This window comes from Sinocyclocheilus grahami, unplaced genomic scaffold (genome assembly GCF_001515645.1).
Source record: "Sinocyclocheilus grahami isolate Dianchi unplaced genomic scaffold, SAMN03320097.WGS_v1.1 scaffold866.1, whole genome shotgun sequence".
In the NCBI taxonomy this organism is placed as follows: domain Eukaryota; kingdom Metazoa; phylum Chordata; class Actinopteri; order Cypriniformes; family Cyprinidae; genus Sinocyclocheilus; species Sinocyclocheilus grahami.
The window spans coordinates 78,722-102,890 of record NW_015506045.1 but is presented as its reverse complement, the minus strand read 5'-3'; the positions used below and the strand labels follow the sequence as shown (position 1 = coordinate 102,890).

The 24,169-nt window shown below is 35.7% G+C and overlaps 1 protein-coding gene across 2 annotated transcripts in view; it reads left to right on the top strand.

Moving 5' to 3' along the window:
* The window catches only part of LOC107563289 (pre-B-cell leukemia transcription factor 1), a 78,294-nt gene extending 55,683 nt beyond the window's left edge, over window positions 1-22,611 (top strand). The window contains exons 3-9 of one of the 2 annotated variants that reach the window (XM_016248109.1): window positions 12,182-12,426; window positions 12,617-12,807; window positions 13,732-13,867; window positions 14,025-14,184; window positions 16,614-16,723; window positions 18,623-18,712; window positions 22,519-22,611. In XM_016248109.1, the coding sequence (XP_016103595.1) occupies window positions 12,182-12,426; window positions 12,617-12,807; window positions 13,732-13,867; window positions 14,025-14,184; window positions 16,614-16,723; window positions 18,623-18,712; window positions 22,519-22,611 (1,025 nt within the window). The remainder of the gene's footprint in view (window positions 1-12,181; window positions 12,427-12,616; window positions 12,808-13,731; window positions 13,868-14,024; window positions 14,185-16,613; window positions 16,724-18,622; window positions 18,713-22,518) is intronic. The other variant, XM_016248110.1, reaches the window with a different exon arrangement.
* The last annotated feature ends 1,558 nt before the right edge of the window (window positions 22,612-24,169 follow it).

Here is a 24,169-nt window from a genome sequence, read left to right as displayed (position 1 = left end):
CCGCTCCGGCTCGATTAGATTAGCAAAATTCACTGGGAGAGGAGGAGGGGGGAGAGAGACAAGCGTGCATAATTAATTCTGACTTTGATCACTGTCGCTGTCTTTCAAAGGGATCATTTCCCATCTCCAGCTCTTTAAGAGACAGACATTATAGAGCAACTCTGGAAACTCGATACGGATCTGTTAGAAGCCAATGCAAAGTGTAAAAGTGAAGTTTTATTGACAAACAGCCAAAAGCTGTGTGAACTTTTAGTGTTTTTTGTAAGTTCATATGTTGTTTTATGGTTTGCGTGTCAAACACAGTGAACTAAATGAGCCATTCTCATGTATCCTTGTCCCTGTGATCTGTCCTGGCAACATACCAAGCGAAAGATATCTAATTTACCCCAAAGGCTATAAAAACTCGGCTAGCTTAATGCGCCAAGCTGAAGTCTGATTAAATTTAGTGAGGTACGTTTCCGAGGCACCTTAAAAGACAGGACTTTGATAGCCTGAAGACACTTTGCATCGCCTGTTTTGAATAACAAATTCTTTTAATGAAGGTCTTTAAGTAGAAGTGCGTAGCTCTAAATTGTCTTGTGCTGTGCACCAGACTGCCTGGTGGAGGCTTGATAATGCTAATCATGGTTATTAGCTGTAGCTTGGGGGCCAGTGGCGTCCCAGCTCTACGCTGTCCTCCAAACCCGTCTCGCTGACCACAATCTATGGGAAGGGGGCAAGAGAGGGAACAACGGGAGCCACCAAAGCTGCGTAATGTAACGCCTGTCATCTCGACTCCCACCAGCTGTCATCACGGCAATGTACTCCAGTTCATTTTTTTAATTGACACCGTACTTTACCATTCCAATTCAGTTAATTTCCCCTCCTCCCTGCATCTTCAGCGTTCATTCTGTCACCCTCTGATTCCTTGAGCCTTTCTTTCATTATTTTGGAGAGCCCCCTATAAGACAGCACAGTTTTTCGTTTTCTCAAATAGACTCTGAACGGACTTTAATGAATATAAATCCTGCCATAATTACTCACCTTCTTTTGTATATTCAAAAGAAGGTGAGTAATAAAAAACTAGGTGTTAATTCACGTGCATTTGTCAAAGAAACATGGAGAATGATGAGCAAAGGATCACGAGGAAAGGATTGCATTTTCTAAAGGGTTGTTAATAACGTGATATTGTCGGAACAAAGGTGCAGCACCAATGAACAACATGCTTGTTAAAGTGAATGTGCATAATCCTGTATCTGAGGCAAAATTACTAAATATTGAGAATGCAATAGCCTGTATTATATTAACGTTTCTAACTCTAAATATTTCAATATAAAATATTTAGATATTATGAACTGTTTGAAGTAAAACAATAACATTTAAATTAAGTATTTTAAAAACATCTTATTTAAAGTTTAATTTCACCTACAAGTTGCATTTAATGTCAATCAGTTGGGGGAAGTTAATCTATAAATTGAGAGTGTTTTTATTAAATAAATAATTTACCAAATAAAAGAAAAAGAAAAATCAAACAAGGTGAAGTACTTTTTATTTCTAAAGTATTTGAGGTATTATATAAAGTCATTTTTGTCAATATTCAGAATAACTACATATATTAATGACTATATTGTGAAATATACAGTGAAATAGAAATTTGGTCATATCGCCCACCCCTAGTGTGAATTACTGGAGTCTTTGCATCTCTCAATCTTGTTTGGCAGCAACGTCTCTACTAATAGCGCAACTGTAAGTTTATCTGCTTCAAAAACGCATATTACCTCGCTAGTGAGAAATGACAAGTAGCTTTTAAGTTGCTAAATATTTTACTGATGAAATTGTCAGAGCAGCGCTGACAACACGTTTCTGTGCGAGTATGTCCATACTGTGTGTGTGTGTGTGAGAGAGTGGGAGAAAGAGAGTATGTGCTTTCCGTGCATAATAATAAAACGTAATTTTGTGGCAAAACATTAAACTAATTTGTTTTATCTTGTTGTTCAGTATATTTATTTGCTCAGTCAGTGTTGTTGTGGGTTTTGGTTCTTTTTATAACTTGTTAGTTATAAGGACCTTTAAAATAGTGATATGGACATATGATGCAGTCAAGACCTGCCTGGAACTACTTTAGCCGTGCGTTTCCCTGCAAATAATTTCGCACCTTAGAATGTTTGTCAACCAGATTCAAGCATTCAACAGCCCCATAGTATAAACCTAACTTGACAATTGACTTGCATAAGACTATGTTGATATTACTCTAAACCAAAACATGAGTAAATGTTTCATACAGGACCAGCGAGACTGTTTTATTTCTGTAGTGGGACGAGATTTTCAGCATGATGGCAGTAACACAGAATGCAGTAGATCAGCAAAATATATTCAGAGTCTCTACAGCACAGACAAAGAGTGAAGAACACAGAGCTGTGCTGAATGGCTGTGGATGTTATTATTATGCTGCCTATATCACAGATAGTCTCTCTCCCTCGCTCTCTTTCTCTCTCACTCTATTCAGGCTGTGTAATGAATGACGGCAATGTTACATTAGCATGTCACTGTCCCTCTTTTGGTCTCATGGACGAGTTGGTGACAGGCCCACCATGACACAGACAAGAGAAAGAAATTCAGCAATAGAGAAAAACGGAATAGATGGTTCCAGAGATTTACAAAGCTTTGATGCTTTTTATGATCTTTGCTATGCAGCATAATACACCATCATTCTTATTTACTGAAATACCAAAGCAACAGTAAATTGTGATATACAGTATGTTTCATATATTTAATTTAATATTTAATAATAAAAAAATCAGTACAAGTATAACATTTTAATGCTTTCAAGAGTTTTTATTTCTTAGTGTTAGACACTGCCAATATAAATAAAATATAAAATTGCAATTAGAAATATCAAATATAAAATTGAATTATTCTAGTTCTGCAGTTAAAAATGGAATCATTGATGCAAAATGTATTTGTCAGCATTTTTATATTAGGCGATATTAGTTTTGTTGAACTATCAAATTGGTTAGACCTTTATGCCTGGGGAAAACCGAAACAAAACAAAACAATAAATTAAAATAAAATAAAATGATATGAAACAACATTGTTTTTTTTAATAATACATGAAATTAAATTCATGAAAAATGTATTCATGAATTTATTTAAAAATTAACAATAGAAGAAACAAGAAGAAGAAAAAAAACTATTGCTTTTAGCCAATACTATTTATATCAGTGCATCACTGTTAGTAATTAAGGCATAAGGCCAACATTATGGTTGCAATGGTAATTTTTTTTAGGATTTATTATAAAACTTGCCTAAAATTGAATGTAAATTGTCTTTCAAATGCATGAAAAATCAACTCTGTTCTTTTTTAGAAGGTGTACTTCTATCGTTTTACTTTATATTCTCTCCAGGCGTGTGTGAAGCACCAGTAAAGTGTGTGCTGTAGTGAGGTGCATTAGATGCTTGTTGGCTGACGGCATGAGTCTGCTTGGAGATCTCAAGTCTCAGGTTACCACATTGACTGCATCTGGAGAGGCTCCAGGGCCCAACGCTGGCTGCCAGTGCCAGTCCAGGAAGGCAAACTTTCATCATCCTTGTCAGGGCCATCACAAGCGCCTTGTTTGACCATACATCTTCCTAATTGTGACAGAATACTTCAACATCATTAATTAAACATGCTTTCATTTAAGACGCTCACAGGGAGTTGAGGCCATGCAGGGAGGAGGCTGGGCAGTATCACTGTATGAAAATACAGCAGTTCCGGGGCGGCTTGTTTGCATTTGCTGTTTTTCCTTTCTTTTTGTTTTGACTGGCTGGCTTTGTGGTTGTGTCTCTCTCTAGTTTTTATGGGATGGTGGTTGTGTTAGTGTAAATGCCAAATGACAAAATGAAGTGGTTTCTAAGAGGCTTTCACAGTAAGACCGTAGTATCAGAAGGTTCCTCTGTCATCCGTAAATTACAGTGTATCTTGTGTGTGTGTTTGTGTGTGTGTGTGTGTGTGTGTGTGCATTCGTTCCGGTGCTATTAATACAATGTAATGTCACTGATAGGGCCTCCTCCATTCACAGATTAATTATAGATGAGTACAGAGAGAGGTGGGATTTGTCTTCTGTCACCGTTCAATTAAAACATGCCAGAGAGGGACGATTACTTCATCTCTGGCTTTATATTGTCATGCTAGCCACAGCACAGTAATATTCTCATTTATAAACAAATAAACTTCTCCTCACTGACTCACCTGGTATGTGTGGTTAGATCCTCTAGTCTAGTGTCTAGTAGAAGGAAGTAAATTAATTGGCTTAGTAAAATAATGAATTTACACAACCAGTCAAAGGTTTGGAGTAAGATTTTTTTTTCTTTTGAAAGAAATTAATACTTACCAAAGATGCAAAAACAAGAGATTTTAAACATGCAGATTGCTCATTTTTGGATGCATTTTAACTTTGAAGCTGACTACATTGTTGCTTTCTTGTGAATACAAAAATCAACTAACTTCTGTACAGTATGTTTGCAGTCCCAGACAAACATGAGTCCTTCAATGCCCAGAGGTGTCTTTTAAAAGATACTTTTTGGATCATACTTAAAAAACAAAACAAAACAAAAAAACAAGGTAAAATATAAAAATGCAATCACTGCAAAAAATACAGACTGTGAATTTAAGTAAAAGTTCAATTTAAAAATGTGGGGTCAGTAAGAATGCATTACATTGATCAAAAGTGACAATAAAATCATGTTTATGTTAAAAAATATTTCAAATGCTGTTCTTTTGAACTTCCTATGCATCAAAGAATCCTAAAAAAATATTTTTAAAATATTTTTTAATATTCTTGAGCACCAAATCAGCATATTAGAATGATTTCTGAAGGCTGCCCAAAATTCACAGAAAAAAATTACATTTTAAAATGTAATAGAAAATAATAGAATAAATAGAAAAGCCTTTTTAAATTGTAATAATATTTCACAATATTACCATTTTTACCAACCCCAGACTTTTCAGTGGTGGTGTATGTCCAAATATATATTTGCAGTAACCAATTTATAAATTCACTGCTATGTATTATCAAGGCACTGCTATGTATTAATATGTAGTCATGAAAGACTATACAGTACTGACATTTTTCAAGATATTGTAAATTTTGATTTAAAAAGGCGGAATAATTCCAGATTTTTGTACTTCTGTCATCATTATGACAGCCTCAATGAACTTTGGACTGCAATAAAGTCAATAAATTTTAATTGTCATCTGTTCAGTGACATTTATTGTCTTATTTAATTGATAATTAAGATGAAATTTAAGTTACAAACTATGCGAGAATATAATGAACAGGTGTGTGCAATATCTTGCATATTAGATTTTTATTTTTATGCAAGCTGTTTTGAACACATTTTCAAAAAAAAAAAAAAGAGAACTGCCCCCATTAAAATAGTAATTTCTGGTCATCTTAGCCTAACAGTGGCCTTTGGTAAATATTTACAATGTAGAGACATACCTTATTGCTTATTTAATGCATTTTTTTTAATGGTAGCTTGACTTTTAAAAACGCTGAACATTGCGGAAAAAAATGTTCACACGTTCTACTCCAAGGAGGTTTTGCAGAGAACTAAAGAGCCACGAGTCTGCTGTGTGCCATATGTCTGTCTTTCTGATACAAAATCAGGCCAAATCCTCCTGTCTCAACAGTAATCCATTCCACTCTTTGACTTCCAACTTAATTCCCTGAAGTTGATACCAGCCTTGGTTTAGACACTGAAAAGATAAACCCCCCTGACTAAACCTAGCTCGAAGCCCCTGACTGCGTTAGTGCCTCGTTTCACCTAAACTAAAGACTTTTTTATTGCTCCAAAGGAGGATTACAAGACTCTGCAACCTCGTGATCGAGCATACATTTTAAAAAGATTACAATTTAACAAACATGAGGAAGATGTGAGTTTTTCTGGGGATTATCACGGGGGATACCAGACCCGCTTGGCCTTGTTGTAGAAGTGAAGAGAGTGAAATTAGGTCTTGCTATCAGGTGCGTGGGTTCTAGATTGGCAAATCAGCTGTGAAAAGTGAAACGCTCAGGAAAGCGACTGCTGGGAGGGTGAAATTAAGACTTGTCTGAGCAGAAGTCACATCTGAAAAGCCTCCAAAAGTGAAATGGTCCATTAGAGACTTCTAAAAACTGTGCCGTTCATGAAGAAAAAAAAAAAAAGAAGGAAGCGGTGAGAGAGAAAACAAGAAAGAGAAAGATAGGGTAAGATGAGTTAACATGTAACACCCCCCTCCCACACACACACACACCTTTAATTTTCTTCTTGACATTAAATTTCATCTGAACACATTAATTGAATGCTTATGCTCATATACTGTAAATGTTGACATGTCATCAGAAAATGTACATTTGTATTGATTATTGAGGTTAAAGGATCACATTTTTTCACAGTAGTAAAGTGATTTTTTATTTAATATTTATATTTTAGTTGGACACAGACATTTATTTGTTTGTTGGCCTTTGGAGCCTCAGAAATATGCAGAAGGCCACCATGGCATGTTGTTGTTATTGTGATTATAGTTCCCCGCCCCCAATTATTTCAAACATCTATGTTATTATTATTATCTTGTAGGGCTGCACGATAAATCGCATGCCATATTTAACGCGCATCTTATCAGTAAAGCCGGTTCTGTAATCAGCGGTAAATCTCCATCACGTGCGTGCTTTCACATTGAGCAGCATTAACTACACAGAGCTGTTGTTCACTGACGCGCTGCGCAAAACCACGTTCATATTCCCGTGATTTTTTTGCGCAGCTCGTCAGAGAACAACGGCTCTGTGTAGTTAATGCTGCTCAATATGAAAGCCCGCAGGTGATGGAGATTTACCGCTGATTACAGAACCGGCTTTCTGACAAGATGCGCATTAAATATCGCATGCGATTTATCGTGCAGCCCTATTATCTTGCAAATGAAAGGAATTTGCTCAGTTTACATATGTGACCCTGGAGCACAAAACCAGTCATAAGTAGCATGGGTATATATTTGTAGCAATAGCCAACAATACATTTTATGGGTCAAAATTATCAATTTTTCTTTTATGCCAAAAATCATTAGGACATCAAGTAAAGATCATGTTCAATGAAGATATTTTGTAAATGTCCTACCATAAATATATCAAAACATTTTGATTAGTAATATGTGTTGCTAAGAACTTCATTTGGACACCTTTTTTCCGCACCCTCAGATTCCAGATTTTCAAATAGTTGTATCTCAGCCAAATATTGTCCTATCCTAACAAACCATACATCAATGGAAGGATTATTTATTCATGTTTCAGATTATGTAATATTATTCAAAATATTGACCCTTATGACTGCTTTTGTGGTCCAGGGTCACATATGTTATTTCGCACCCTCAGATTCCAGATTTTCAAATAGTTGTATCTCAGCCAAATATTGTCCTATCCTAACAAACCATACATCAATGGAAGGATTATTTATTCATGTTTCAGATTATGTATAAATCTCATTTTCAAAATATTGACCCTTATGACTGCTTTTGTGGTCCAGGGTCACATATGTTATTTATTACTGTGACATCCTTTTTTTCTTTTTTGTAATTGTTCATCCAAATTAACTACAAAATAAGAGGCATACGATGATTTTAGAAATTATTTATTAAATATAATATTTAATTTAGTATTTTACACACTCAAAGACCAATTTTAATTACATTTGCGGGTCATTTTATGCCAGTAATGGGGCTGCAACAACTATAATAGCAAATGTTTATCTATTTTCCACCTAATGATATGATGGATGATGATACATTATTATTTTACACGTTAAACTAAAATGTTACAATTTACAGGGAAATATTACTATATCAGTCAAAACACATTGTTTTTAAAGAGGTCGTCTTACCCCATCTTCCCCTACAGACAGAGACAGAAGGAAGAAACCAAAGAAAGACAGAAAGAGAGAATGATCTGCTCCTCAGAAAACTGTTAATGTTTGTCTGCGGGTGGTTGAGTTCAGCTCAGTTCACATCAGCAGCTCATTGGGCATGGACCACTCTCTCTCTCTCTCACACACACACACACACACAGGGCCGGCAGCATTACAGCCTAATCGATTGCCATGCCATTACTGAATCAAAATAAATAAAGTGCATTGCGTCGGTTTGGGGTAATTAAGCAACAGCAAAGTGAATTGTATGATTATCCGCATTCATTGTATTTATTTAATATATTTCATGCATTTAATTGTGCACTGGAGGATATGGTTGGAATGAATAAATCATTATTTGCCTCATTAGATTTCCTCTCCAGATGAACGTTGCGCACTTCTGAGCCTGGGTTTCTTTAGTCGATGCTGTACACCAGTCACGTTCCACTGTTGCTGTCTCTTTCTATTATAAAGGCATACATAACTCGCTCTTTTTCTCTTGTGTTGTGCTATTGATATACACTTGTGTTTTTTATTCGCTGTGAAATAGTTGTGTGGGCAGACAGTTGAGACGAGCCTGAAATTGGACAGTCTTTTTTGAAAACAGAGCAAGGCTTGAAGTCATCGTCAAAGAGTAGAAGCGAGGAGTTTAGGGTGACGGCGGTACGAAAATCACTTTGCGAAACACACTTTGCACACGTGCACCAAAGGACGCGCTAAAAAAGCAGGATGTTCGCTGTACTGCTGGGAGTCTCTAGAGAAATCTGACCTCACCGGTGTCCCTCAACCCATGCCCTGAACTCTTGACCTCTAGAGGCCTCTGACAGCCCCTGGCATTTGCAGTGGGAGTGAGCTGACTGGAAGAGGCTGGACTGATTGGGTTCGGGGTTGTAGAAACAGATTGCAGCATGCTGGTTGCCTTACCCTCTGCTGTCATCTTCAGAATGATGTCACAGGAACATTTGCATTGCGTCTACTGCGGTAGACATTGATTGTTTTTGCAGGTTTACATATGTAATAAGCCATATGTGTTACAGTTATATCAGCAGCTTTTAACTGGTGGTGGGCTCTTCTGTCTCTTCTGTTTGGGTTGGAGAACACAAATGGAAAAAATAACGCTTAATGCAAATAATAAAAAAAAACTATAACTAATCATATAACTCAAAATAGTTGGAATAGCGGAATAAAATGACTCTAACTATTAAAATGGGAGGAAAGCTCTTCCTGTATCTTTTGATTGGAGTGTTACAACCTGTATTTACACAGATTGGTATAGTAATTGGTCTCTTGGTAATAATTTTGTTTTTTTCCCAACAAGCGACATTTATTTGATCAAAAATACAGTAAAAACATTAATATTGTGAAATATTATAAATGTCTTTACAGATATTAATTTCTTTAAAATAACATATTTACTGAACCCAGATTTTTGAAATGTAAATATTTTTATTGAACATTTTTACTATAATAAGCAATACACTGATATGTTTGGTCACTACTTGACATCCACTGTAATTGTAACCAAAACAAATCTTTGCTTTATACAGTGAGTAGTGGTTTTATTTGCATTAACATTTATCTCTTCTGTTATCGGTGTGGATCTTCTACAGAAATGTATGGCTGCTTGTTTGTCAAATTCTTGGTAAATCTGGATTTGTGTGCTCTTTGTTACTACTGGTAGAATGGCTGCTGCGGGTGCAGTCTGCCGTCAGTCTGCCTTCACTGAACAGAACAGAAGGAGAGACATCTAGTGGCACACGAAGAAACAACAGTTTATAATGTTCTAATAACACTGCACAAACACACAAAACTCCTTTGAGAGTCCTTATATAATCTTCTTTTCCTTCATAGTGTTGTAATAACCAACCCCACACAGAATCTTAAACATCCTCTACAATTTGCATGTTTGTTTCCTGCTAATTTGATAATACTTTCTGCTACCAGTAAGAGAGTGGTACTCTTAGCTCTGTTTAACACATTTTACTAAATCATTTGTACCCTATTTTACATTTAAATCAGGTGAACAGGGTGTTCGGAATAATTTGAACAGTACATGTACAGTATATCAGAGCAGCATCGGAGCTAAACTTTGCAGTAAGATAGATTTTTAAAGCACCTCTGTAACACATTCAATATAAACAGTGATATATATATATATATATATATGTACAGTCCTAAAATCAAAGAGCGGAGTTTCGTGGAATATAAACTTAATCTATATATTAACTTAAGTTGAAAAAAGGAAAGCTTTCCAGAGAACCTGACAGTTGAACGACTATGAAAATAATCAGTGGATAGAGAGCAGATAAGGAAAAAACAAGCATTTCTCTGACATTTCTACAGTATATCTTAGTAATTGTTTAGTTTAAAGGGGTCATATGATGCTGCTAAAAAGAACATTATTTTGTGTATTTGGTGTAATGAAATGTTTATGCGGTTTAAGGTTAAATAAACACATTATTTTCCACATACTGTACATTATTGTTTCTCCTCTACGCCCCGCCTTTCTGAAACGCATCGATTTTTACAAAGCTCATCGGTCTGAAAAAGTGAGGTGTGCTGTAATTGGCCAGCTATCCGGTGCGTTGTGATTGGCCGAATACCTCAAGCGTGTGACGGAAATGTTACGCCCCTCACCATATTGTGATGATGCCCTGTCAGGCCGGAGCGATGATTCAAAAACATGAAAACCCATTATAAATGAGGCATTTGTTGCATCCAGTGGGGACATCATTATGGATTATAATGACTTGTACTGTCTTTTTAAGCGTTGCGTTGCATCGCGCCACGTAAACATAAAACCATGTCTGAATTTGTGATTGGAGAAATAACAAACAACAAGCCCTACTCTAAACTGCCCAAAAAACTCGCTTTAAATATATAAAATATAAAAACTCTTTAAATATAAAAAACGTACTTACAGTCTTTGAGTCAGAACAGCCGGCATTGTAGTCTACTCTACCAGGATCAGGAAACAGTCCTCCATAAAATGTGCAGCACACATCTGAATATTTGGGTTAAACTGTTCTGGAACAGTATTGTAAATACAACTTAACCACTGATTTCTAGTCGTGTCCATTTTTGGAAGGCCAAACAAAGTAGTTTCGCTTTCACAACCGCGGCCTTGAGTGAGTGGAGGTCGGGGGATAAAGTGAGGAACGGCCGGTGGGCTAAGTGAGCAGAGGCAGCGGATTCGACGAAGGAGGCTTGCAGCAACCACATGCGACGACCCCGGGCTGGACTCCGCTTCGTCCACGGTGAAAGCCGATCCGGTGATCCACAGCGTGAAGTTGTAGTATTTCCTCAGCAACCAGCACAGATCAGCTCCAGGCATGACAAAGCAGATCGTCCTCTTTTGGAAGACCAAACAAAGTAGTTTCGCTTTCACAACGAATCACACAGCGCATTCACAACATGGTATTACAACAAAGTTATGCCTTCTTTCTTTGCATGAACATTTGGGCTGCGTTATGCAAATCTTCCCACATAGTGATGTAGATATGTGGGGGCGTGTTATAACGAGCCATTTTAGGTAGGTGTGGCTGATTCTTAACTTTTATAAAGAATATCTCTTTGGATTTGAGACTTTAGTCTTTGCAACTTTACAGATCTTCTTTATGCACCAAGAGCTTGTAACACTTCAAAGTGAAAGGAAAAATGGAAATCGCATCATATGACCCCTTTAATGTTTTAAATAATAATTTTATGCTTTTACTCTTTAGTGGGTAAATATCACAAGATCAAGAACTAAAAATGAGTAGATATAATACTTTATTGTAAATTATTGTGCAAATCAATGAAATGATGGTTTTCTGATCTCATACCCTGCCAAGATCAGTGTATAGTTCCACATTTTTATCACAAAGAAGAGAGCAATTAAAATGAAGGCCATATATTACTTCTCAAGCTCTGTAACATCTCATAAGGAGACAATGTGATGTTATTATGTTAATTTTATTACAGATATTTACTTTAACTTGACTTTTATGGAGGTCACTCAAATGATAAATTATATATATATATATATATATATATATATATATATATTGTGTGTGTGTGTGTGTGTGTGCCTGTGCGTGTGCGTGCTTCTCATTTTTAAGTGTCATACTGAGACATTGCAGTTCTTAGCTTAACTAATATTAGAAATATTATTCCGAGTATGCAGTTAAACAGAAATGACCTACTACATAGTCAAAGACAACATAATATGTCTGAAAACTTTCAGGATTTCCAGTCGAACCTACAAAATTACTCAAGTGTTTATTCTCTCTTCCTTTCTTGACAGTACTCAGTATCCGTGGAGCTCAGGAGGAGGAGCCACCAGACGCTCAACTCATGCGATTGGACAACATGCTGCTAGCCGAGGGAGTGTCCGGACCTGAGAAAGGAGGCGGTTCGGCTGCAGCTGCGGCTGCAGCTGCTGCGGCAGGCGGCGGCGGGTCCGATAACTCGGTTGAACACTCAGACTACCGGGCCAAGCTGTCCCAGATCCGTCAGATCTACCATACAGAACTGGAGAAGTATGAGCAGGTGAGCGAACAGTGTTTGGTCTCCAGAAAAGACTCCTAGATCTGACCTCTGTAAACTCAAATGTTTTGAAACAAAATGTTGTAGGCCTAGCACACCAAAAATCCTCAGGATAGGATATTTGAGCAGCTCCTGTAGTTATGTTTACATGCACAGAGATTGATGCATGTGTCGCCCCTCTGTGCATGTTCAGGCGTGTAATGAGTTCACCACCCATGTGATGAACCTGCTGAGGGAGCAGTCTCGCACTCGGCCCATCTCCCCTAAAGAGATCGAGCGCATGGTGGGCATCATCCATCGCAAGTTCAGCTCCATCCAGATGCAGCTCAAACAGAGCACCTGCGAGGCGGTCATGATCTTGCGCTCCCGCTTCCTAGATGCCAGGTCTGTATAAGAGTATGTGTATCTAATACTACATCTAATATGTCTCTGTCTAATTTCATAGTAAACATTAAGTAAAAAGACAAATTAGTAAAATATCAGACCACCAAATGCACCAAAAATTGAACCAAGATGAAGAACTTTTTAGTAAAGTTTCCAAATACAGTATATACACTATGGTTCAAATGTTTGGGGTCTGTAAGGTTTTATGTTTTTGAAAGAAATCTGTTAAAGACTTTTATTTGATCAAAATACAGCAAAAACAGTAACACTGTGAAATATTATTAACATTTAAAATAACATCTATCTTAATATATTGAAAAAGTAGTTTATTCCTATGGTGTCACAAAGCTTCAGCCATTATTCTTCAGTGTCACATGATCCTTCAAAAATTATTCTTATATGCTGATTTGGTTCTCAAGAAACATTATTATCCATGTTGAAACAGCTGTGCTGCTTAATATTTTTGTGGAAACATTCAACTTTTTTGTGTGGGGGGGGGGGGGGGGGTTCTTTGATAAATAGAAAATTCAATGAAATGGCATTTATTTGAAATAGAAAAATTTATTTATTGTCACTTGATCAATTTAATGTGTTCTTGCTGAATAAACGAAAGAAAGAAAAAACATTTAATGATTGAATGGTATGTATTATATGTTCGAAATCCAACAATGATTTTATGAAATGTTTTGATTAAAAAGAGTGCCAGTTAGTTTGATATTTTAATGGAATTCAGTTATATTCATAAATTGTTAAGTGTGAATGAAATGTCCAAACATTATTTGGAACCACTGTATTTACACAGCAGGTTCAAATGTGAAGGACTTCATGAACACCGTAGCTCCTGGCTTTGCTTTTTCCCTTTCTCACTCTCTCGTTCTCAATCTCATTTTCTCTCTTTCTCTCTGTTCTGTCATTTTCCATTAGACGAAAAAGAAGAAACTTCAATAAGCAGGCCACAGAGATCCTGAATGAATACTTCTACTCCCACCTCAGCAACCCGTACCCCAGCGAGGAGGCCAAGGAGGAGCTGGGAAAGAAATGCTCCATTACAGTCTCACAGGTGAGACACACCAACCTTTACCCCATACAGTGACGCAGAATACATATGAATGCTTAGAAATTAGTGGTCCAAAGACACTAAACAGCTCTCAAATAACCTTGAGGTAGAAATTAATTTATGTTCTTTCTGATTTATTCGTTAATTATTGTCTTCTCAGGTATCCAACTGGTTTGGAAACAAGAGGATCAGATACAAGAAAAATATTGGAAAATTCCAAGAAGAAGCCAACATGTACGCCGCCAAAACCGCCGCGACCGCAACCAACGTCTCCACCCACGGCAGCCAAGCCAACTCGCCTTCCACACCAAATTCGGCCGGTGAGCATTGCAATAAATCAACACACAAACAACAGATGTGTTTGTTTTTCACTGGTCTTTAGTAAGTTTTAGAATATAGCCGTGCTAGTGGCGCAGAAGCAGCCAATTTAATGTCATCAACTGGCAAATAAGTACTTCACCATCATAATGTTTTGAATATTCAATTGCCTGCCTTTAATGTCCTCCTTTTACTGTAGCATTCCCATAATACCTCTCTTTATGACATCCAAATCTGCCTCTTCTTTATCTACATCAGTAGCTTGGCCTGCAGCATAGCTCTTATAAGACTTTCTCTTTCCACAACCAATAATTCAGCTTTTACTCACCAATGCTCTGCTTTTATTTAATATTGACTTAAATAGTTGTTTGGCTCAAATTATATTTTGTTTTATCTGGTGTGAACGCACCTAAGCTATTAACTGGCTTGGTTGCTGTTGTCTGGTTGACCTCCTTGATGTCATTATGACGAAATGGTCAAGCCTTTTGTCATATAGCCTTGAAGTGATTAGAGGTCCGTGTACATTTGATTAGTGCCCTGCGACTTTTAAAGCGGAAATTAACTTAAGCCCTGCTCTCTCTTAAGCATCTAGGGAGTTCTCCTCCATTAAAAGACAAATAGCATTCTTTGATTCCTTCTGTGACTCAATTAGCACATCCTGAATGACTTGGCTGTGGCAGTGTAACTGTACTGTCCATCTTAGATGTCACTGTAGAATTAATAAAAGTCTGTTTTGGTCCTTCTTCACCCATTGTTATTCCTGAAACACTTAATTAAATTAACGAATAGCTATTGTAGCTGCTTTGTTTGGAAGTGACTTCTATGTGAGCTATGCTTCATGCATTGCTACACTATTGACAAACAAAGTTTGCGGACCAAATAGGTTCATTGTCAATAGTGTAGCAATGTATGAAGCATAGCTCACATTGAAGTCACTTCCAAACAAAGCAGCTTTCTGTGTGACCAACCCGATGCGACATCTACATAGCGAAATGTTTCGTCCTCAAGAACACATTAATTCCTATTGAAATGACAAGGTTTTACCTACTCAAAATTTGCTGAAAAACAGTAAATGTTACTGCATCTTAAGACTTAATGTGTATATTTGTGGCATTTAGCTACAATATAACTCTCCCTACTGAAACAAAACAGCTTAAACTTACCTAGGGCAGTTATCTAGCCATCCAGCCTTGACAAGATGGTCAGACAGGTCTGTTTTGATGGTTTTAGAGGGATTTGAGAACTGGCCAACCAGCTAAAGACCAGCATGTCCAGGCTGAAGAAAAAAACAGCTTTGAAGAGTAAACAACCTTAGGCAGGTCAGCAGGGCTGTTCCTAAACCTATCGAACTGCCTTGCTGTCTACTTTTTATATAGACAGTATTCTAACTGAAAAGGAACCTGAAAAGGAACTGATTTATTATGCTCTGTAGCATTAAAAAAGTGTAGTGCTTCTCATGTGAAGCGCACTGGAGACTAGAATGGACAATTTATTTAGGTCTGGGTGATAAATCAATATATATTTATTGAAAAAAAAAATGAATTCACAATTTCGATAATAAACTTTTGAGTTATTCTCCATATTTATATCCTACATCTAGATGTTCAGTTGTGTGTCGAAACTCAATCTGCTCAAATAAAAGTTTGGTTTAACTTGAAGAAATTATGACTAATATATTACTAGTTTACAGTAAAATGTACTTCTCTAAGTAATAATAATAATCTTTTTTAAGGAATATCATACAACCAAGATATTTTTCATCCATGTTTTATTTCACAGTATACAACGTTTGTTGTTCAGCACTTTATTTGACAAAAAAATAAAAATGCAATGTTTTGTTGTAAATGATTTGCTATATTTTCAGTTGGTTACCTTTTAAAATGTATTGATTGACAGTTTTCATAGGGCCCTCAATTAAAAGTTTAATTTACTTGTGAACAAACACATGATATTTGCATTCTGATAAACATGTGGAATGCATTTCTTTCCCCATTAATGGTTTGGAATTAATTTTGTGATAAATATTGATATCAAATGATATTGAAAAAATATATTTCTGGCCATATCGCCTAGTCCTAAATTGATTCCAATAGATTTTGGCATTGGCATGCTGCTAAACTAACAGTGCAGTCCTATAATAGGCATAAATATACCTTGCAAACAGAAATATTAGGTACTTTTGGATTGAATGAATGAACTATAAATATATTTATATTAAACAGAAATTCTCTCAGCTCATTCTAACCTTGGATTTAGGATTTGGAACTTAGTACCGAGCTTGTGTGGTTTTCAACACATAACCCTCACATACAGTACCAGCTCTGCACTACTAACCCTCCTTACTTCAATCTTACTGTTGCATGACTTGTTTCTCGTCTTTATCTATTCCTGTCTTTCTCTGTCTCTTTCTCTCGGCCTCTCTTCCTCTTAGGTTCTGCTGGTTCTTTTAACATGAACTCCGGGGACTTGTTCATGAGTGTGCAGTCTCTGAATGGGGACTCATACCAGGGGGCCCAAGTGGGGGCCAACATTCAGTCACAGGTAGGAGAGAGGGCAGATGACCAGAACTAATTTCATTCAATTAAACCTAATAACACATTGGGCTGTCATAATGGCGGTCCTGATTACCCCGCTCACAAAATCACATCTGGGTAGCTGCGGTTCACAAAGTGGGCCTGGATCCATTAGTACTACAATAATTTTTTCTGCCTCTATTTATTGAATTTCTAAAAAAGGATTCTTAGAATTGTGCTGCTGCTTTTATGGGTTACTTTGTTAACTGAGCTTTTAAATATTTTGTTCTTGTGTTTGCCCATATTTTCATAGGAACGTTCCCCGTTAGTACTGAATGGCATGTCTTTGTCATAACTGATCAAATAGTCATCATCTTGTAATATATCCTTGTCACAACAAAGTTCATCTCTCAGCGCCAGCCTGCTCATCATAGTGTCCGGCGCGTGTACATTTCTGTTCAGCCGCGGCTGACATGACGGGCCTCCTGACCTTGAGGACGGACTGGGGTTGCAGTTTGCCTCCAGCAGTTGTACACTGCTCCGTGGCCATTGTCAACTTCCAGATGAATAGACCATCAAAGACAATCTTGGAAACAATACAGCTCTTGTCAGCGGGTTTGCGTATCTGTCATGCTGTCACATCCGCCACCGTGGCAGCCTGACCTTGCCCGGCACGCTTGCATCCAAACACAGGGTGCTTCGGTTTGTCCCCTTTTGACGTTCGGAATGTTTTCCTCCCATAACGAAGTAACTTCTCCAAAGGCTCGGGGTGCTTCATGAATATTCAGTGCTGGAATCCCAGAGGAAATCTTCTGAAATGAGTTCATGTGGTGCAAGAATTACATGAGTTTTTTTAGTGTATTACAAATGTGCTGAGTAACAAAATATATAAAATCTTTTATAAAATGCATGTATCGGCTCTGTGGCGCAATGGATAGCAACGTATAAAATGCATGTAATCTAATATGTATGCATGCATATATTTAAATGTAATTTTATTAGTGCTGTCAAAGGATTAATTGCGATTAATCGCATCCAAAATAAAAGTTTTGTTTACATAATATATGTGTGTGTATTGTGTATATTTATTATGTATATATAAAGACACTCATACAGTATATATATTTTGAAAATATTTACATGTATATATTTATATTTATATAATTTATGTTGTATATAAATATATGTAATATACAAATATAACATATTTTTCTTAAATATATACATGCATGTGTGTGTATTTAAATATACATAATAAATATACACAGCACACACATATATTATGTATCCAAAATAAAAGTTTTGTTTACATAATATATGTGTGTGTATTGTGTATATTTATTATGTATATATAAAGACACTCATACAGTATATATATTTTGAAAATATTTACATGTATATATTTATATTTATATAATTTATGTTATATATAAATATATGTAATATACAAATATAACATCTTTTTCTTAAATATATACATGCATGTGTGTGTATTTAAATATACATAATAAATATACACAGCACACACATATATTATGTAAACAAAAACTTATATTTTGGATGCGATTAATCACGATTAATCGTTTGACAGAACTACAGTTTATATATATTATCCTGCTTTATTGTAAATAACTGTATTATAATGTGTATATTTGTTGTTTGTTTTTTAATGACATTTAATTCTCTAAATTCACTCCAATAATTACACTGTAAATGTTGATTTATTTTTTCATATCAGTTCAGAAACAAATTGTGTCCTTTGTTTGATATCTGCAGCACAAACATTTCATTCAACATTTGATGACCTTTTTTGGTTGCCAATATCCTTTTGATATCTGGGTGACCTTTTCTCAGCACAAACGTCTTTGTTTTGTATCTGTATTGTCTGACCCTGTCTTTTGTTTGTGTTGTGTTCTTCTGTCTGCAGGTGGATACTCTTCGCCATGTTATCAGTCAGACAGGCGGATACAGTGAAAGCCTCGCTGCCAGTCAGATATACAGTCCACAGGGCATCAATGTGAGTCCGAACTTAGCCTCTTCACTCTTTGTCTTTTGCTCTTGTACCTGTTTCTCAAGACCAATGCCATTAGCTTGATATTTAAAGGTTTGGGGTTGGTAAGATTTTTTTAAATGTTTTTTGAAAGTAGTCTCTCTCTCACCAAAGCTGCATTTATTTGATCAAAAATACAGTAAAGCAGTAATATTATGGAATGTAATTACAACTAAAAAAAACTGATTTTAATATATTTTAAAATGTAATTTATTTCTTATTCCAGCCATTACTCCAGTCTTCAGTGTCACATGATTATTCAGAAACCTAGTGAAAAATAAATATACTAAAATGTATTTGAAATACATTTATTTCATGTTAAGTCTACTACAAACACATTTACGCATTTATGTACTTAATAAAAATACCCTGCAACTGTACTTTTGGTATACTAAACTGATATACTTAAAGTCTGCTTAACTGGAGCAACTAATGTTGTGCTTAATGCACTTTCATTGCGCAGACGTAGTGCTGAAGTCCAACTAAAGATATACTGAAGTATATCTGATCATGCTAAAGTGGAACTATTGCAAGAATAAGAAATATATTGCATTTAAAGACCAATATTATTTAAAAAAAAATCATACAATCCTCATCAGTAGTGATTAAAACACATTTTAGGTTTAATATTTAGAAATATGATTTGTGCACAGGTAGTGTTCCAAATAAAGTTTAATTCTAATTTTTATATCAGCAGGTCTCAAGTGTATGTCAGTAAATATGTTAGTAGATATGAACTATACTTAGTGTGAAATAAATGTATTTTAAATGTAGTACTTTTTTACTTGGGAAATCATTCTAATATACTGATTTGGTGCTCAAGAAACAATTTTTATTATTTTCAGTGTTGAAAACAGTGCTGCTTAATATGTTTGTGGAAAATTTGTTTCAGATAGAAATCTTTAACAATGTAAAAGCTTTTACTGATCAGTTTAATGCAAAAAAAAAAAATCAGACCCCCAAACATTTAAATTGAACGTATATGTGTGTGTGTATAAACATACTGTATATATATATATATATATATATATATGGTTATACTCACCCCTATCTAGTGGTGCCAGCAGCAATATGCACACTAGCAACAGTCACCAAGGCGACTGTAAATGTGACCGCTGATCAGTGTTAGTGTTACCATGTGTTCAGCCTAATGCAAAAAAAAAAAAATCAGACCCCAAACATTTAAATTGAACGTATATGTGTGTGTGTATAAACATACTGTATATATATATATATATATATATATATGGTTATACTCACCCCTATCTAGTGGTGCCAGCAGCAATATGCACACTAGCAACAGTCACCAAGGCGACTGTAAATGTGACCGCTGATCAGTGTTAGTGTTACCATGTGTTCAGCCACATAAACACCAACAACATCAAAGAAGCCCAGACACAGGTGTATTCAGGCCATCAAACTCATTCAGAGCCTGAGATGGTGTCCTCCACCACAGCTCTGAGCGCACATTAAAAGAATTGTGTTAACCAGAGCAGACGAGCAGCTCCAACCATCAGTTTTGTACTGGGGGAGGAGTGTTTAAGAGAGAGGGAGAGGGAGACCGGGAACACAAACGGCAGAGGCCAGCATGTAAAATCCACAGCGACAAGCCATGTCGCCAGCAGAGGAAATTGATCAGACAGTCTCAAGGGAGGGCTGAGTAGAGATTTGGGACAGCAATCCAAGTGCATTGGTCATATCACACATCTGCCACCTTAACAGCACTGACAGGGAGCCAGCAAAGTGTGAGGAGGGGAAAAAAAGGAAAAAAGACAAACACACTAACACGGTCTCTCTAAATAGCTGCTCTGATGCAGAGCCGAATGTGTCCTGTGGAAGTGGCCCAGTGCTTCTGTGCCACCTATGGCTGATGGAGAGCATGTTTTTGTCTTACAGTGATGTAAATAAATCTTTGAGGTCATTAGAATAAAATATTTTCTGTATTATCTGAAAAAATATTGAATTCACATACATTTTAAATGTAAATAGTTCCGAATAAATATCTGAATAGACATGTTATCTGAAAATTGATTTTATTCACATACATTTTTAAATGTCAATTTCTGAATTAAACTCTGTGAAGACTTTTTATAAAAAGAATCACAGATTTTGAATGTAAATGTGACCCTGGACCACAAAGCCAGTCATAAGGGTAATTTATACATCAATTTATACAATGAAGCTTTCCATTGATGTATGGATTGTTAGGATAGGACAATATTTGGCCGAGATACGATTATTTGAAAATCTGGAATCCGAGGGTGCAAAGAAATCACCTTTAAAGTTGTCCAAATGAAGTTCTTAGAAATGCATATTACTAATTACAAAAATTAAGTTTTTATATATTTACAGTAAGAAATTAACAAACTATCTTTATGGAACATGATCTTTACTTAATATCCTAATGATTTTTGGCATAATCGAAAAATCGATAATTTTGACCCATACAATGTATTTTTGGCTATTGCTAGAAAATATACCCAAGCGACTTAAGACTGGTTTTGTGCTCCAGGGTCACAAATATGTCTGAATTAAATAAAATCTAAAAATAAGTTGAATTGTTGTGAATTAAATAAGAGTCTAAATAAAGATCTGAAAAGATATAGAGTTTTTTTTTTATTTTATTTTTTCAAAGATTTATGTAAATGTTTCTGAATTAAATGAAATCTGAAAAGACATTTTAGCTGAAAAATGCATTTTATTCACATAGGATTTATGTGATTGTAAAAAAAATCTAAGTGTAAATATTTAAACATGATATACTTTAGCTGAATTTTTGTTTTATTCACATATATTTTGATATATACATATTTCATTTTTAATTATTATATTAAATTATTTTTCAGTGACATATTCTTGCAGTCATTTCGAATAAATACATCTAAAAAATCTCAACTTCTGTTTGATTTCAACTGTATTTCAAGAAATCAATCAACAATGTTTTATACCTGAACACCTGTAACCATAAATAACAATTTCAAGAATTCAATCAACAATGTTTTATACCTAAACACCTATAACCATAAATAACAAAGAAGAAAGCGGCAGCCCGAACATTTGCATCATAACGCTGTGATAATGTAGCCGGAGAAAGTGTCTCAATCTTCCAACAAATTCACTGTCTTAAATAACATGATGTTTTTCCTTCTCCACCCAGATAAGTTATTCGCCGTTTTTTCGGCTGTGGATAATGACGGCCTGAGACATAAAGCATTTATGTGGGGGAGCTTTCCTCTCGCCCATGCACTGTAATTACGCCTTTGAAATAGACATGGGGTGTCACCAAAGCTGAAGATTTGAAAAGTTTTTTTCTCTCCTCGCTCTGCTCTTTCTTTTTTGATTACAGACTGCCTCTATCTAAAATAACAGGCTGGGAAAATAAGAGGCTGCCAAAGCCCATTTCTAGTCCTTTTTCTGATGGCATGGAAATTGCTATTAATGCCCCAAATGCTCTTTAGGCAACCTGTCTCCCGGACATGAAATGGCCTCCATTTTAGGTGCCCATTATACTTTCATTCCTTTAGCCAATGTGATAATTTGCAATAATTGATTCCTCCATCATCTGTCTTTTGACAATCATGTTCTGGAAATGACTTGTAATATGCAGCATAATGTCATTCCTTTTTACTGCCTCACTTTGCAACTCGCTTCTTGCAAAAGTGTGTTTATAGTGAGGGAATTCATCATGGTTGCTCGCGTTTAGATTTCCCATTCGGATGAGTGTTGAAATATGCACTTTATAATTTTGTATTTGTCTTTTTTCCTCACAAAAGGCGAACGGTGGCTGGCAAGATGCCCCGACACCCTCCTCAGTGACCTCACCCACGGAAGGACCCGGGAGCGTCCATTCTGATACCTCCAACTGATCTTGATGTATGGATTGTTAGGATAGGACAATATTTGGCCGAGATACGATTATTTGAAAATCTGGAATCCGAGGGTGCAAAGAAATCACCTTTAAAGTTGTCCAAATGAAGTTCTTAGAAATGCATATTACTAATTACAAAAATTAAGTTTTTATATATTTACAGTAAGAAATTAACAAACTATCTTTATGGAACATGATCTTTACTTAATATCCTAATGATTTTTGGCATAATCGAAAAATCGATAATTTTGACCCATACAATGTATTTTTGGCTATTGCTAGAAAATATACCCAAGCGACTTAAGACTGGTTTTGTGCTCCAGGGTCACAAATATGTCTGAATTAAATAAAATCTAAAAATAAGTTGAATTGTTGTGAATTAAATAAGAGTCTAAATAAAGATCTGAAAAGATATAGAGTCTTTTTTTTATTTTATTTTTTCAAAGATATATGTAAATGTTTCTGAGTTAAATGAAATCTGAAAAGACATTTTAGCTGAAAAATGCATTTTATTCACATAGGATTTATGTGATTGTAAAAAAAATCTAAGTGTAAATATTTAAACATGATATACTTTAGCTGAATTTTTGTTTTATTCACATATATTTTGATATATACATATTTCATTTTTAATTATTATATTAAATTATTTTTCAGTGACATATTCTTGCAGTCATTTCGAATAAATACATCTAAAAAATCTCAACTTCTGTTTGATTTCAACTGTATTTCAAGAAATCAATCAACAATGTTTTATACCTGAACACCTGTAACCATAAATAACAATTTCAAGAATTCAATCAACAATGTTTTATACCTAAACACCTATAACCATAAATAACAAAGAAGAAAGCGGCAGCCCGAACATTTGCATCATAACGCTGTGATAATGTAGCCGGAGAAAGTGTCTCAATCTTCCAACAAATTCACTGTCTTAAATAACATGATGTTTTTCCTTCTCCACCCAGATAAGTTATTCGCCGTTTTTTCGGCTGTGGATAATGACGGCCTGAGACATAAAGCATTTATGTGGGGGAGCTTTCCTCTCGCCCATGCACTGTAATTACGCCTTTGAAATAGACATGGGGTGTCACCAAAGCTGAAGATTTGAAAAGTTTTTTTCTCTCCTCGCTCTGCTCTTTCTTTTTTGATTACAGACTGCCTCTATCTAAAATAACAGGCTGGGAAAATAAGAGGCTGCCAAAGCCCATTTCTAGTCCTTTTTCTGATGGCATGGAAATTGCTATTAATGCCCCAAATGCTCTTTAGGCAACCTGTCTCCCGGACATGAAATGGCCTCCATTTTAGGTGCCCATTATACTTTCATTCCTTTAGCCAATGTGATAATTTGCAATAATTGATTCCTCCATCATCTGTCTTTTGACAATCATGTTCTGGAAATGACTTGTAATATGCAGCATAATGTCATTCCTTTTTACTGCCTCACTTTGCAACTCGCTTCTTGCAAAAGTGTGTTTATAGTGAGGGAATTCATCATGGTTGCTCGCGTTTAGATTTCCCATTCGGATGAGTGTTGAAATATGCACTTTATAATT